This window comes from Podarcis cretensis (assembly GCF_951804945.1).
Source record: "Podarcis cretensis genome assembly, chromosome: 2".
Taxonomy (NCBI): Eukaryota; Metazoa; Chordata; class Lepidosauria; order Squamata; family Lacertidae; genus Podarcis; species Podarcis cretensis.
Window position 1 is genome coordinate 94,140,614 of NC_137171.1, and position 16,303 is coordinate 94,156,916.

At 41.6% G+C, this 16,303-nt stretch overlaps 1 protein-coding gene across 12 annotated transcripts in view; it reads right to left on the reverse strand.

Moving 5' to 3' along the window:
* Nucleotides 1-16,303, reverse strand: part of LOC307206094 (contactin-4) — a 532,821-nt gene that overhangs the window by 100,552 nt on the left and 415,966 nt on the right. For all 12 annotated transcript variants that reach the window (XM_079958879.1, XM_079958886.1, XM_079958885.1 and 9 more), the window contains 2 exons: nt 10,697-10,833; nt 8,838-8,967 (listed from right to left, as the gene is read on the reverse strand). In XM_079958879.1, coding sequence (XP_079815005.1) covers nt 8,838-8,967; nt 10,697-10,833 — 267 coding nt within the window. The remainder of the gene's footprint in view (nt 1-8,837; nt 8,968-10,696; nt 10,834-16,303) is intronic.

The following is a 16,303-nucleotide window of genomic DNA, read 5'->3' on the forward strand; positions in this document are numbered from 1 at the left end:
GTAAGCAAAGCACAAAGCACTTGCAATTGAAGTTGCAACATGCTAGGGAACGTATTCAGAAGGGACTCGTAACGGTGTCCTATATGCCAGGTAATGAAATTCCTGCTGATGTATTGTCCAAGATTGTATCAAGGGATCAACACTGTACCTATGTGCAGAAGTTGGGTTTGTACTGATATTGTACGAACACGCTGCCCAGTGATGCTCACAGAAAGGGGGAGGATGTTGGTTTCTGCTCTCTTCACTGTGCAGCGAAATGCTTGTCACAAGACAATGTTTACATTCCAGCCAAAGTACTGTTGGGTTTTCCCACGGGAAAGGGAGACTGGATGTGACGTACACTGGTTTCCTGTTTTTCACAGTGATTCTCTCTGTGCTTCAGAGGAGAGAGGATGCCTTTTCTGCTCCGGCAGAGGCAAGATGTTTTTCTGTAATCTACCAGCTTTGAAATGTAAATAAAGCAATATGGAGTATGAGCACATATTCCTCATCATTCCGCTGTGCACGGGACACTGCAAATCAACATTTTTAACCTTTAAAGCCCGATACGGCCTAGGACCCTCGTACCTACGGGAATGCCTCTCCTGGTACATCTTGGAGATCCCGGGCCTCAGGGAGACTAGGCTTCCCTCAACCAGGGCCAAGGCCTTTTCTCCTTGGGCCCAACTAGGTGGAACGCTCTGCCACAAGAGATCAGGCCCCTGCGGGATCTGACATCTTTCTGCAGGACCTGTGAAATATACTCAGAGTCGCAAAGTGATTTCATGCTCTTTATTCAGCTCATAGTGGTGAGGAGGAATGAATGAATGTCCCCTCAAAGTATCTGCTTTATATACATTATTTACACAATGGGCTGCACATGATTGGCTAATTCTGGACTTCTACTGTAAGCCAATCAGGTTGTGGATTCACTTATATCTGGAGCATGATTGGGTGGTTCCTGCCAACCAATCATACTGCTGCATTGTTCTAAGACCAATCAGACTGCTGCATTCTGAATCCTATTGTTCTAGGACCAATCAGACTGCTGCAATTTGGATCCTATTGTTCTAGGACCAATCAGACTGCTGCAGTTTTGTTTTTTTTTAATATTTATTAAAAATTTTCCAGAATAAAAAGGAAAGATAGCAAGAAAGAAAGAAAAAACAAATATGATTTACACTTGGTTTCAGTGGCATCTTTCCCGGACTTCCCCCCCTCCCCCTCTTGTATTCCATTTCCCTTAAATTGATTCCACAGATTCTTACCCCAAATTTTAAAACCTTATTTGTAATTTTAAATAACCCATTTATTCCAAATTAATTTATCTTATTTATCTTAATGAACCATTTCTCCTTATATTTTATATAATTCCCTAAGATCGACCCCATTTCCCTTCCACGAATTCCCTTATTTTCAAACAACAAACATGAAAAAAGTAAAGAAAGAAATAATATATAATTTTACAGCCTTTGGATTCCAAATCTCCCCCCCCCCCCATTCCCCGGTTCCAATCCCCAAAGTTCATCCATTGTCTACTGCCAGCCTGGTGTATCCACGTCTATATCTCAACTCCACTTTGCCGTCTTTTGATAGCTTTTAATTTCAGAAAGTCCAATCTCGAAAAAACTCTCAGAAAAAGTCATTGTTCTTCCATCCAGACCTCTATGTTTAAGAGTCTAACTTAAATTCTATTTCTTGGTCCTTTTAAAGTCTGGATGTTCCAAATACTCCGGCTTCAAATTTGGTCCAGCTCTTATTCCTCAGGTTGCTTTTTCCTGTTCTGCTGCAGAAACCTTCTAATTCAGAAACTTCTTGTTCTCCACAGAGGCTTTTGTTATTCAGGAACATAACTTGCGTCAAGTCCCTTCCTTTCTTCAATAGATAAATCCATTGTCTCCTTTAGTATAGAAACCTCTGTAGACAAAATAATGCTTCATTTTTGCAGCTTTCCCAAGAGATAACAGATCCTGCTCAAATTCATAGTATTTTTCCACTTGCTGCTACTGTTGCAATGTCCCAGCCTCCCTCTAGAGGGAATATGGTAACTTAATTTCTTTCAAAATCAGACCCAAAAGTCAAATAACTTGTTGCCTTTATTTCCAATAATTTATGTCCAAATTGTAACAAATCTAACCAGCAAAGCCATCGTAACAAAGTTCTCTTTTATTTTCCTGCTTTGACAGCTACTTTGACAGCTGTCAAAGTTTCTGTGTCTCTTCACCAGTCTCTCATAGCGGATCGTTCCCGGTTCCCGGGGGGGGGGGAGTTGCATTTTAGTTCCCACAAATCAGTCTTCTCCTCCAGCACAATTATTGTAATTTCCCTTCGCGAAGTTAAAAAATTTTTTCAGGTAAACAAGTTCATCTCTCGATCTTAGTTGTCAAATCCTTGCGTTGAGCCATCTACAACAGGGGGGGTGGACTTCCTTTTTGCACTCCCCCTGCTCGCTCCAAATTCAAAGATCAAATTTCCCTTTTAAGTCCAATCAATTTACTCACGGGTTGTTCCTTTTAGTCCAAATCCGAAATTTTCAAAGAAGAAGTCGTTGCTCTCCGCCGAATGGCATGCGGCTTCACTGGGCAGGGGAAGCATTGGACTCACAGCACCACACCCCGCCCCCCGTCACCCGCTCCGCAGCCTTTAAAAAGGCTCCTTCGCGGGTCGGGGGGGCGCAAACGGTGCCCGCCGAGTCACCAAGTCCATGGGCATCTCCGCCCATGGTTTTTGAGGGTCCCCGCGTCGCCGGCACGGCAGGACCCGACCCCTACCCAGCCGACTCCCTCCGGAGCTCGGAGGGAGTCCGCCATTCGGCGATGGCGCCGACCCGGAAGTCCCCAGACTGCTGCAGTTTGGATCCTATTCAACTCAGTACATAACAACCTGCAAGACGGAGTTATTCTGCCAGGCCTTTGGTTAGGGCTCAGCCTGACTCCTTTTCCCTTTTTGTATAAGAACTAGTACGAAAGAGGCCTCCCAGCATTCTCACAGGCCCATATAAGAACAGTGTAAAAAGTTGGGCCTGATGAGCATTTACTGTTCCCAACCCTAATCCTGCGGAAAGCCATCTAATTAGATTTTAATTTGATCCTGACTTGTTTTTAAGAGGTAATTTAATTGTTGCTTGGTTTTATACCAATGTTATATATTTGATGTTAGCTGCCCTGAGCCCGGTTTTGGCCGGGGAGGGTGGGATACAAATAAAAGTTGTTGTTGTTGTTGTTGTTGTTGTTGTTGTTGTTGTTGTTGTTATACTATATTGATGGAACTGAGAAGCAGCCAGAAGGTCACATTTCCTCTGACAGCATAGAAACATAAAAGTATTTCCTCCACTCTTAGACTCATTTATTCAGAAACCTTCAAATACTCTGGTTACAGGTAATATACGTTACATGTTCTCTGGTTAATCTAGTACAAGACAAACTGGAAGTCCTTGATTTTATACTATAATTTGTAATCAGTGTGTAAGGCAGACTTCTATAGCGGCTGCTGAATAGCCTGAAGAAACATCTATGGCTTTCTTTTTATTTCTTTTATACAAAAGGTAACATCCCTAATAGATTTTGCCACTATGGATTCTAATTTGTTGACTGTTACTTGTTCTTTCCTCCAGCAGCAATAATTTCGGGGTGTTCCCCCACCACTATGTAGGCATCTATCCTTTTTAATAAAAAAAATGCCCAGCAAAAAACAAACACTGGCTGCTTAAACCATTCTCTTCATAAGAGATTAAAATTACAATATTGAACATTCTCTTTGAACTATGTCAGAGACAATGCTATCTACTCACAAACTGTATTAACTGTTTTAAAAATGAAATATCTATATTGATATAAATATCTATATTGATTCTCAAAAGGTTTCTTGAAGCAGTGCAAGGGAGCAAAACACCTGGTGACAGCAAAAAAGATAGTTTTGGTAAGGAAGGAGAGAGGGACTGGCAATTTGACATACTCGTTTTTGGAAGTTTTCTATCTTGATCTAAAGATGTTATGTTGGCATTAGTTTTATGGAGAATTACATGGGACTAGCTTACAATCGAACAATCCCAGTGTGTAAATTTGACACATCAGAAAGTCTAAAAGCAAGATTTGTACTCACATGTTACGTTTAGTGTGAACTAAAGCCTGCACATATCATAACATGATTCATTCCAATGTTTTATGTGAACAGCAGACACGTGGCTAAAAATTATGCACGTTATCAAACCAACACCCAATTCAAGGTCAGTTTCTTGGTCATTGTTTCTTCTCTTGTATAGCTTAGCCTATACAGTCTCATAGATAAGAGCTCCTGATTACAGAGCAAGGTTATATGCTGGCTGTATTAAAAGGTTCTGTTTCTGGTTCACTGCAAGTTCATACTATGGTACCAAACCATTGAAAGGGCAGTGGGGTCATGCTGCTGGTTTCACTGGCCCTTGTTGCATGTTTCACTGGCCCTGCCCTCAACCTATAAACACCAAGGGTGGACTTCTGCAGCCTTTGTGCATAGATTTCAAGGAAGGTAGTCTCCTATGCAAGAAGAGAAGAAGAGTTTGGACTTGATATCCCACCTTTCACTCCCCTTAAGGAGTCTCAAAGCGGCTCACAATCTCCTCTCCCTTCCTCCCCCACAACAAACACTTTGTGAGGTGAGTGAGGCTGGGAGACTTCAGAGAAGTGTGACTAGCCCAAGGTCACCCAGCAGCTGCATGTGGAGGAGCGGGGAAGCGAACCTGGTTCACCAGATTACGAGTCCACCGCTCTTAACCACTACACCATGCTAGCTTCCTGGATTCCTATGTCATCAGATGTCCAGCTCATGAGGAACCCTATGCAGACATCCTACTGCCCCTTCACCATGCAGAAGGAGAATTTTCAGCATGGCATGGGGGGCGGGCGGGAATACACTTCTGTGAAATTATGGGGGGAGCAGTGCTAAAAGTAGATAAGAACACAACTAACCATAGCAGGGTAGACACTGCCACTCCCTGAACACCCTAGAATAACACTTAAATCCTGGACATTATGAGGTGGGGAGAGAGGAAATGTCAGCTTCCCGATGGAGGCTGTTAAAAGCAACTATGCCCCCGCCTCTGGCAGAGAGCTTTAAAAACTGTTAAAGAAAGCTAAGGAGAGAGATAATACCGATCTGCCATCCACTACAGGACTTTCTACAATCCCCCCCTCATATGGGCCAATGTAGAAGAGTGGCTGAGGACAAGCACTTAACAATGAAGGTCTTACAGAGGTCAAGTAACACCAAGGGAAGCTGGGGAAAATGCTCACATCTTTATGTATTACATCTTTTTCCGAATTCTTCCTTACCAGTAACACACAACACATTTTGTACATAGGCTGTTTTATGCTGAGAATTTACTTTTGAGCAGTTAGAATCTCTGGGAGCATCTAATGATGCTCCCTTAACCAGTGGTTAAGGCATGAACTATCATTTTAGTGGGGGAGGAGGAAAATCGGAAGTCAGAACTCTGGCACCTTAAATCTACATGCTTCTTGACACATCAGAAGAGTTCAGTCAGTACCTAGAGAGTGCACATTGGTAGGAAACCACAGGTAGGCTCCTGTGAGGTAGCATGTGTGTCTGTTGCTAATTAGAAATACTGCTATTCTTCAGAAAAGGCTTACATGCTATGTGCTCTAATCTGAGATCTTAAGTCTTCTCTATTGGAGAAAGCTCCTCTGGATCTTACCCACAGCTCACCCATTTGTTTGCTTCTTAAAACCCACGTCAGCATGAAGCCATCACTACATCTTGTGGAGATGAATGCTGGACTCTGATCATGTATCAAGCTTAGACAGCCAGTGGATGCATGTCACATCCACATTTTTGCTACTGTGAAAGTTTCAGGAAACCCACTTGAAAGGCATACCCACAGAAGAGGAGGAAGAGAAGTTTGGACTTGATATCCCACCTTTCACTCCCCTTAAGGAGTCTCAAAGTCGCTCACAATCTCCTTTCCCACAACAAATATTCTGTGAGGTGAGTGAGGCTGAGAGACTTCAGAGAAGTGTGACTAGCCCAAGGTCACCCAGCTGCTGCATGTGGAGGAGCGGGGAAGCGAACCCTGTTCACCAGATTATAAGTCCACCACTCTTAACCACTACACCATGCTGGCTACGGATCATGGATCAAAGCTATGTTGCGCTCTGTGTTTTTCCAGGATTTACAATGTTAGATTCCATGTGCGGAGAGACTACTGAAGACTTTGGATCTTTTGTAATATCTGTTTATTTTTTCCAATATACAGATTGGCCAGGAGGGAAGCAAGAAATTGTAAAGGCAGTACCAGACCAAAAGTAGCATCAGTCCCCAGCAGATATAACAGCACTCTAGCCACCTCCCGTGGCTACTTCTTGCTAGCTGGTTGGGGAGGTGGGGGCGGGACTGTGAAATGCATTTTCACTCTCTATCCAAATCCAAACTGCATGGACTGCTTCTTCCAGCCTCCACCACACATGCACATGTGACTTAAAGCACCTTCTACAGAACATTATTAGATAAAGAGAAATGAGCAGCCACTAGTGGCCATTAAGGAAATCCCTACTGCTCATTATCTAGAAGGAGAGGGTCACCTCTTCTCTTTGGCCCAGCAGAACAGCATGATCCATAACAGGGGGAGAGCCTGTGTTGTGGGGCATTCACTTTTACCCCCTCTTTTTTATTTTAAAAAGCAAGGTAATTAGACTTGAAATCTTCCGTGTTTCTTCAATAAAGATTCAATCAGTTGCTACCACACTGTAATGCACAGCTGAGAGGAACTCAGACACCAAAGGCTGTCTTCTTTCATTTCACAAAAAGTCACAAAATGGCATAAGGAGGCTGGGATGGGAATGGAGTGCCAAAAGAGGACCTGTAGCAGTCAAGTCCTGACTATGCTTTTAAAGCAAGACTCTGTGGCACAATTCAAGTTCTTAAAAATGTGAAATGCCCACATCAGAAGCACTAAAACTGAGGATCCCCTCGGTGTGTAAAGAGTGGAGTAATTACAGATTTACTGCACAGAAAAAATACCGTATAGAAGGTACTAGGAGGTCTAGGAACACAGGAAGCTGACATATACTGAGTATAAGACGGATATTGACAAGCTGGAATGCGTGCAGAGGAGGGTGACCAAGATGATCAAGGGCCTGGAAACCAAGGCTTGTGAGGAATGGCAAAAGGAGTTGGGTATATTTAGCCTGGAAAACAGAAGACTGAGAGGAGATACGATAGCCATCTTCAAATAGCTAAAGGGCTTGCTTGTTTTCTCATGCTCCAGAGGGTAAGACTTGAACCAATGCCTTCATGTTACAAGAAAGGAGATTCTGACTAAACATTCTGGTGGTAAGAGCTGTTTGACAGTGGAACAGACTCCTTCAGAATGTGGTGGACTCTTCTTCTTTGCAGATATTAAAGAAGAGGTTGCATGGCCATCTGTCATGTATGATGTAGTTGAGATTTCTGCATTGAAGTGGGTTGGAGTAGATGACCCTCAGGATGCCTTCCAACTCTACAATTCTATGATTCTATGAGTCCATCTAGCTCAGTATTGCCTGCACTGACTAATAGCTTGTCACAAGGGTTTCAGATAGGAGACTTTTCCAGTCCTGCCTGAAGATGCCAGGGACTGAAGCAAGCTACAGCCCTTCTCCATGTCTTAAGTTCCAGTTGGACCAAACAGCTTGGATATGGATGCACAGGAGAAAATAAGAGCCAGCTCTACCAAGCCAGGAAATCCTAGCCCATTGGACACTACTTAGAGAACTTCTTGATCAATCTGTTTATAAATTTTCCAAATTAAAAAAAAAATGCAGAATATTCTATTTATACCACATACAGTTACTACTGAGTGATGTTTATACTGGACAAAGCTAGAAATACTAGCAATGGCTGACTTCTGAATGATTTGCCACAGATCTGTAAGAGTTTCTGGCTGCCAATAAGATCAGCAACAAAGATGACTTTCTCCTTTCTTAAATTAAGCTGCTGAAATTAAGAAAGCGCAGGTGTGGGGAACCAGGAGCAGTAAGTTCAGTATTGATACTGAAAATAATTTCCAGGGCAGAAAAAGTGCCTATTCTCTTCTTGCTCCCCCCCCCCCCAAGTTTCTGTTGCACGTGAATCTGGCTAATGTGCCTCAATGTTGTATTAAGACCTTGCAAAAATGAAATCTGTAAATCCCTGTCCTAGAACATTTCCCCATAATCCTCTGTAATATGCCTGTGTTCCCTGAAGTTCAAATCTGGGTCATTAATAGAATCATAGAGTTGGAAGTGACCCTGAGGATCATCTAGTCAAGGGGTAGTCAACCTTTTTATACCTACCACCCACTAATGCATCTTTCTTGATGGTGAAATTTCCTTACTGCCCCCCAGTGCTTGATGGAAGGAGGATTCAGCTTGTACCATAGAACCCCCTACCACCCATCTAGAATCCTGAAACGCTCACTAATGGGTGATAGGGACCAGGTTGACAACCCCTGATCTAGTCCAATGCAGGAACATGCAGTTGTCCCATATGGGGATCGAACCTGAAACCTTGGTGTTATCAGCACCATGCTCGAAGCAACTGAACAATTTGACCACCAAATTCTTGTACTAGACTATGCATAAAATCATCTATCCTCTCTCCTCCAAAGTATGTATTTGTAACAGCTGAAGCAAAATGATGATGATAGCAAATATGAAGTGCTTATGACTTGTTCATGTATGCAGACAATCATTGTGACAAGGGCTCAAGCTGCTCTGAGTGGGCCTTTTGCCTAGACTGATATAAATTCTCATAAAAATAAATATTAGTTATTTGTGGTCTTCATTAGAGGCAGCAAAACAGGCTAACATGTATTTTTCAGTATTTGTTAAGTAAAAGGAGCCCACCAATTACGCTCAGTTCTGCGCTGATATAGATGGTCCCATGTCTATTTTCTGCCACACACTGATACATGCCGGTGTCCGATAGGTTCACACTGGTGATGGTGAGCGTCCCATGTTCTATCAAGATTCTTTCCTGCAAAATAGCAAAAGGCACAACACAATTTTGAGAAGCTCATATTTAGAATGTATGCATTGCTGCAATCAAATCATTTATTTTAACCTGTCAGGGGGAATCAATTTTGATGTTAAAAATGCAAGTTTATGAACAATTTACATGATGTCATCTATTGATAAATAATTTATATCGTATTAATTGCTGAATGGAGGAAACCAATATCGTAGTTGGTAAATGCCATTTAAACAGTATATCACCCCCTCCCCAATTTAGATTAATAGTATCTTCAAGTACATAAACTTGCAACTAATACTGCTTCTGTCCTGTAGTGTGTTGTGGTTTAATCATGCCAGGCAAGTTCTTCAGAAGATTTGGAACAGCAGAACTATTAGCTTTCTGCTCCCTTGAAGGTTAATGGGAACAGTAATCACATTCAGTGTTGCAAAGCTATTGCATGCAGTTCACCCCACCAGAATTAAAACAAAAATCAAAAACCCCTAAACCCTAAAGATGTAAATGTTAATCATTTAACGATCCTTACTTTAGTCTAATGTGATTTAAGTTCAAGACCATCTGCCAGTGACCAGCATGAAGCAAGTGAAATTAGCATGTGGAACAAAAGGACCCTGCAATCATTTGTCAGCCTACGGATATGGAACTCACGTTATCAGTTTTAATCAGTACAGCATTGTGTACAATAGGCATCCGAGTGTATTTTTAACAACGAAACATATAACTAATATAATTTTTAAAAAACTGACCGACTTTCTACTTGGCTGTGGGGTTGCAATTTTATGTTTGCATAATCTTTATTAGAGCTTGATTGAATCTAGGCAACTCATCAAAGAGCAGGTTAAGGAAAAAAAAAGCTGGTCACTCTGATAATGGAGAGTGAATAATTTGCCTAGTTTGCCTATATAATTGAGACATTCAAGGCCTGAAAGGATCTCCTCTGGTGAGACATGGAATGGAAAGGGTGCTAATGAGATTTCCTCCTTTTCCATAGATCATTAATCTTTAGGCAGTTCATTCTGCCACTGCTAATGGTAGGTCAACTCCCTTGTTGTCAGTTCTTGCAGAGATCTGAAGAAGTTGAATGGGGTTACTATTACAGACCAGAGGGCTTGTTTACCTCCCATAAAGTTCAATTAAAAATCAGAGTCAAAAATGGAAATGGAGGGAAGGTGTTTTATACAGCCTGAGTAAGTATATTCCCATGCACTCTTTTCATAGTTCACACTTACACTTAACTAGCATTTCTATTATTACTTTTCCTTCCCCTACAGAGTTGTACAGAGTGTAAAAATATACAGCCATTTTATGTACCCTTCTTCTCATAGCAAATGTCCTCTGGAAATGAGTCCCACAGCTTCTAAGTTCCAGTTGATTCAGAGAAAAGCTTGTCAAAGGCAGAAAGTGGCACTTAAATGCCTAACTTTCATTGAACATTTGGCTGGGAATTAGGTGCCTGAGGGTAATTTCTGCCTTTGAAAAGTATGGCTTGAAGTGTCATTGTTTTAACTACAAGGAAAGCTCAAGGTGATTCTGTGACATTCACTCAGCAGGGAAGGAAGTCTGCAATGGGACAGATGGAATTTTAAGGCCACTCGGTTTCATTAATTTCTTTTTCTCAACAGCAACAAACTATACAGAGATGAAAAAGGTCACCACTTCACAACAAATCCTTTCAAGTTTTGTCACCCAACTCAAAAGCATCAAGGACACCAAGCCTGAATATTACTCATACCTGAGGGAGAAGCAGTTCGCCATCCTTTAGCCAGCTGTAAGAAGGCTTTGGTCTCCCATTCGCCTTACATTCCCAGTATATGCTTTCTTCCATGGCCACATGAGCGTCACTTATTTTCTGAATCCAGTTTGGAGGAGCTGCAAGGAGGACAGCAACACTCTTCTAAGCAAGCGTTTGTTTTCTGCGTGCCATTAACCTTCAAACGCCTTTCTTCCTAACATACACATTTATATAATACCACATTCAAATATCATATCATTGTTCTTGAAAGTGAATTGGATCTCGTTTCTAAACATTAGAGACACAGTAAAAAAAATAATAAGGAAAGATGTTTTCCTTTTTGCAGATATTAGTAGCAAGAATGTTTTAGCTAGATGGCTTCCCCCATTGCATTAATCCAGTGTACTCATTGGTTTAAATGTGCTGAATTGGGCATAGACTGCCAACATAGTTATCCCCTTCTCCCAGGAAACCCTGAAACCAGCGGCTCCAAGGGTTTGTGAAAATCACAATTCTCAGAACTGGCACTAAGCTACAATTCCCAATATCCTTTGGAGAATCTATGACAGCTAACCTTGTAAACCATTTTTAGTGTGTATGTGCTCCCTATTTCTAAGGAAAGCTGTATGTTTCTTTAGCATAATAACCTGCCAGATAGGAGAATAAAAATGCAGCCCAGTCCTGGTATCAATTATGTTTGTACCTAAGAAAGCATCCTATATGCTTGCAAACTACATGCATCAAATTCCAACCTGCAGAAACCATAAGCACTTAGGTCTACTCTCGAGTCTAAAGTCCTTCAATGTGTAAACTCTGAGAAATCAGAAATAATTTGCCATCTTGTTCCACGCTCTGTAGACAATGGGTGGTATTCAACCAAGTTTTACTCAGAGAAGTCCCCTTAACTAAGTTAGGTCTATTAATTTCAATGGGTCTACCCTGAGTAAACCTTGAATCCACTCAAACTAGGGGATAGAAACACCCTAACTTCCCCATGCAACATATTTGAGAGGAAAATATATGAGCATAATCAAGCCAAAGTTAAGAACATTACGTGTCCCATTAATTGCAATGAAATAGATTTAACCACTTATTTAACTTGCTCAGGGAAATAAGTGGAACTTAAAACAGTCTCCCAGGGGATGTTTTTTTCCTCTGTAGCCTCCAAAGATATGTATTTCAAGTTTATAAGACTGCTATTACTTTGCTTTCAGATAACAAACACAAGTGACAGTGAATGTTCTGGGGACATCTCAGGCTGCCACATCAAAGAAACTAGACAGCTAAACTGTCCCTGGAATGGCAAACTACTGTGAGCCCCTTATAGAAGCTTCTGAGTCCAAGAGATAATTGAGCTTAATGAATAGTGACTGAAATCTGCACACACAATTGTCCAAAGCTTAAAGAAATATGTATATTCTATGCCAGCAGAGGTCTCTATGAACCTGGGTATTTTACAATGCTGTGTCTCTCTATAATCAGATAAAACAATTTCAGATTTCTTCAACAAAGGACAACCACTTTTAAAATCCCCCAGGGGTTTAGATGAGATCAGAGGAAGGTTTGCAAGGGTAGAATTAAGCAGCAAAAGCTTGATAAACAAGAAGTGTCAGGTTGAATACCAACATGATGCTGCTACTTTTAAATCCATCTCTGCTATCAGCATTACTTGCTGATAAACCCAACAAGGAACAAGCAGCAAGGATCTTTTTGAATAGTTCAAGCTCCTTTGGGTGAATTAATTGAAACAGGAATTAAAGTTAATGGCAGCTGAACACCTAATTCCAAATGTACAGTACAGATTCTCCCAGACCTAGAAGAAAGAAAACAAGGAGAATAGAAAAGCTGAGGAAACTTAGCTCAGAAACTTCTATATGCCAAGAAAATAAGACTTAAAGAGATTCAGAGGTGGGGTGATGTGGGGAGGGGTGAGAGAGAAACAGATTGACAAACATAATAAAAAATAAATAGGATACGCCCCAGGTTTTTCTTTAACAAGAAAGCAACACACTACAACTGACAGATTTAGCATCACACAAAGCTTATATCACCTCACTTCTTCAGTATTATAAAGCACAATTCTAGAGACAACAAAAAAGATCTGCATAGAGCAAGATAATCTATGGATTCAAAGAGCTGCCTGAAGTTGCTTGTCAAAACATGCATTCTTGAGTCCAAGGCTATTTTTCAGCAAGTGTGAAGTGTACAATAAAAGGCATCCTTGTCTATAAAAGCACTATTACAACTCATGTCCTTGGGTGCATAAATTAACTTTTATATAATGAAAAAATACGTATTCTCAGCTTCAGTGATTTTGTTTTTCCCCATAAAACACAACGACATATATGCCTTTGAGTCATATACCCAAAAGTTGTAAACATTTATTTTTATCATTATATATTTCACTTATTGCTGAATAAATGGAATATATAATTTCACTTCACTACTGAGAAGTCATAGGAATAGGTTGCTGGATCAGGCCCAGTGGCTCATCTTGTCCAGCATCCTATTCTCCCAGTGGCCAGCTGGATGCCTGTGGGAAACAAGGGAGCAGAACATGAGCACAAGAGCCCTCTCTACTCCTGTGGTTTCCAGAAACTGGGACCTAGAAGCATTGCTGCCTCCAGCAATGGAGGGAGAGCATAGCTATCATAGCTAATCACCATTGATAGCCTTCACCTCCATGAATTCAGAGTTGCCATATTTTGAAGAGCGAAAAAAGAGGATGCTATGACGACTCTCATTTTAAATACCCCTACTATTTGTAGGCTATAGAAGCTGTGATGTATTGCTGAGTGGGGCAGGAGAAGAGGAAAGCAAGTCTCCAGTTAGGTCTATGTCTCATCCAGAAAATATTGCATTTTGGCAAATAAAAAGAAAATCCATCCAGGTAGAAATTTTACCCCTGGAAAAGAGGATGTCTCCTGGAAAAGGAGGACACATGGCAACCCTTCTAAAGCCATTCAAGTCGGTGGCAATCACTGCCTCCTGGGAGAGCGAGTTCTATAGTTTGACTATGCGCTGCATGAAGAACCACTTTCTTTCACCTGTTGAAAGTCCTCCAACATTCAGTTTCACTGGATTTCCATGAGTTCTAGCATTCTGAGAGAGGGAGAACAATTTTTCTCTATCCGCTTTCTCCATGTAATGTATAATTTTATAAACTTCTGCATTGTCATCTCTTGTCTTTTCTCTAAACTAAAAAGTCCCAAATGCTACAACCTTTCGTCCAAAAGCATGAAATCTAATCAAAACATTGCAGCAAAATCATTTCTTTAACCCATAAGAAAGCCTTGGGAAAAAATAACGAAAATTCTAGCAGCAAAAACATTTCCATCAAACAGGCCTAAAGATGTTCAGGAGATCAGCTGATAGAGGTGCCATTCAGAAACAAAGCAATGACAAACCTAGACAGCATCTTAAAAAGTAGAGACATCACCTTGCCAACAAAGGTCCGTATAGTAAAAGCTATGGTTTTCCCCGTAGTGATGTATGGAAGTGAGAGCTGGACCATAAAGAAGGCTGATCGCCGAAGAATTGATGCTTTTGAATTATGGTGCTGGAGGAGACTCTTGAGAGTCCCATGGACTGCAAGAAGATCAAACCTATCCATTCTTAAGGAAATCAGCCCTGAGTGCTCACTGGAAGGACAGATCATGAAGCTGAGGCTCCAATGCTTTGGCCACCTCATGAGAAGAGAAGACTCCCTGGAAAAGACCCTGATGTTGGGAAAGATGGAGGGCACAAAGAGAAGGGGATGACAGAGGACGAGATGGTTGGATAGTGTTCTCAAAGCTACCAGCATGAGTTTGACCAAACTGCGGGAGGCAGTGGAAGACAGAAGTGCCTGGCGTGCTCTGGTCCATGGGGTCACGAAGAGTCGGACATGACTAAATGACTAAACAACAACAACAACAACAAAGATGGGGATCAACAACCAAGGAAACCTTCTCCTTTAATGTCACCCTCAAACCGCTTACAAGGGAACTATTTGGAAGAGGCCCTCAGATGAAGACCAAAGGGTGTGGGTAGGTTTCTATTGGGAGAAGCACTCCAAAAGATATTGGGGCCCAGAGCTGGTGCCTTTTGCCTGGTGGCTCCCTTGGGAGATTGGCAATGGCGTCTCTGAAGGGAATGTGTGTTTATCTGTGTGGGAAAGGGAAGAGGGGAGGGAATTTTAGAAAGACATCCATACCCCCAGTAAATATATTGTGATGAGTATGTAGAGGGGCCAGATCCCTCTAAATCCTTAAATTTAGTAAATGTTAGAATTTAGCTAATACTTGGAGTATTAAGGGAAAATGCTGGGTGCACTGTAAAAATACAGGCTGCACCTGTTTTCCTGTTCAGGAGATCAGCTGATAGAGGTGCTATTCAGAAACAAAGAGAGCAGAGTACTGGGCCGTTAAGGGCAATTGCCAGTGCCAATATTGTCCCTCCCCTGGCTCTGAGGAGCAAGAGGCGGCCAGAGTTACAGGGGGCAGGAATAAGTGTCCTTTTGCAGGATGTTTTTGAAAAGAGTAGAAAATAAAAATAAAATAAAATAAAATAAAATAAAATAAAATAAAATAAAATAAAATAAAATAAAATAAAATAAAATAAAATAAAATAAAATAAAGTAAAATAAAATTTATACCCCACCCATCTGGCTGGGTTTCCCCAGGTGGGGGAAGAACTCCATGCAGACTGGCTGGGAGAGGCCGTACCCAGAGACTGGGGAGCATGTCTGGCTTCTGCTCTGAAGCCAAGCCTACTTGAGCTATGGGAGAAGCAACAGAAGACACTCTTGGGGTATGATGTTCTGCACTCTCTCCAACAAGGCTCAGGTGTACATATGTGTAAACAAAGCCATATATCTTAAAGGCACTACAGTCTCTGTTGTGCCTCACTCCAAAGGAAGCACAAACCCTGGTTAAGAGCCAAGACCCCTGGAATCTCACTCAGCTCAGCAGAGATTAGGGTGACCCGTAGCAATATGTTAGGATCAAGACTATTATTGTATATACAAGTGGGTGGCATATGCATCTATCTGGCTGTAGCTGGGAACAGGATGCCATACTGTGCTGTGTGTGCAGTCATCCAACATGAGGGGTCTCGTGTGTGACTGTGTGTGTGAGAGAGAGACGAGTGTATTACTCCATCCCTTTCTTTAGCTCTGATGAGCTCCCTTGCTTCCTAATGTTAGCAGGGGGAGAATGGATGCATCAACATGCATGTCTCCTGCTTTTCTGTGTCTATCTGTCCTGCTGGTTACGTGCCTTGCTGCCAATCTTTCCTTGTAAGGGGAAAGGTGTTGGAGAGAGAGTGTGTGAAAGGCACTGAAATAAGACATCTTATGTCTTGACAACCCAGCGGCAACTTGTGTAGAGGGTCAATCATTGGAAGTTCTTGATTTGCCACTGTTGGGATACCAGATGCATCTTTGCTGTCATATAGCATGTGAATTTGTATGCTGTTTCCTAATCATGACAGTAAACAATAAGATATATATCTCTGATTACCAGATGCTAAAGTATTCAGATGCTAAAGATGGTTAAAATATTAACCACTCTCAATCTGATAACTGATGTGTAGATAACCTGATAACTGACATTTGTCCAGATTTTA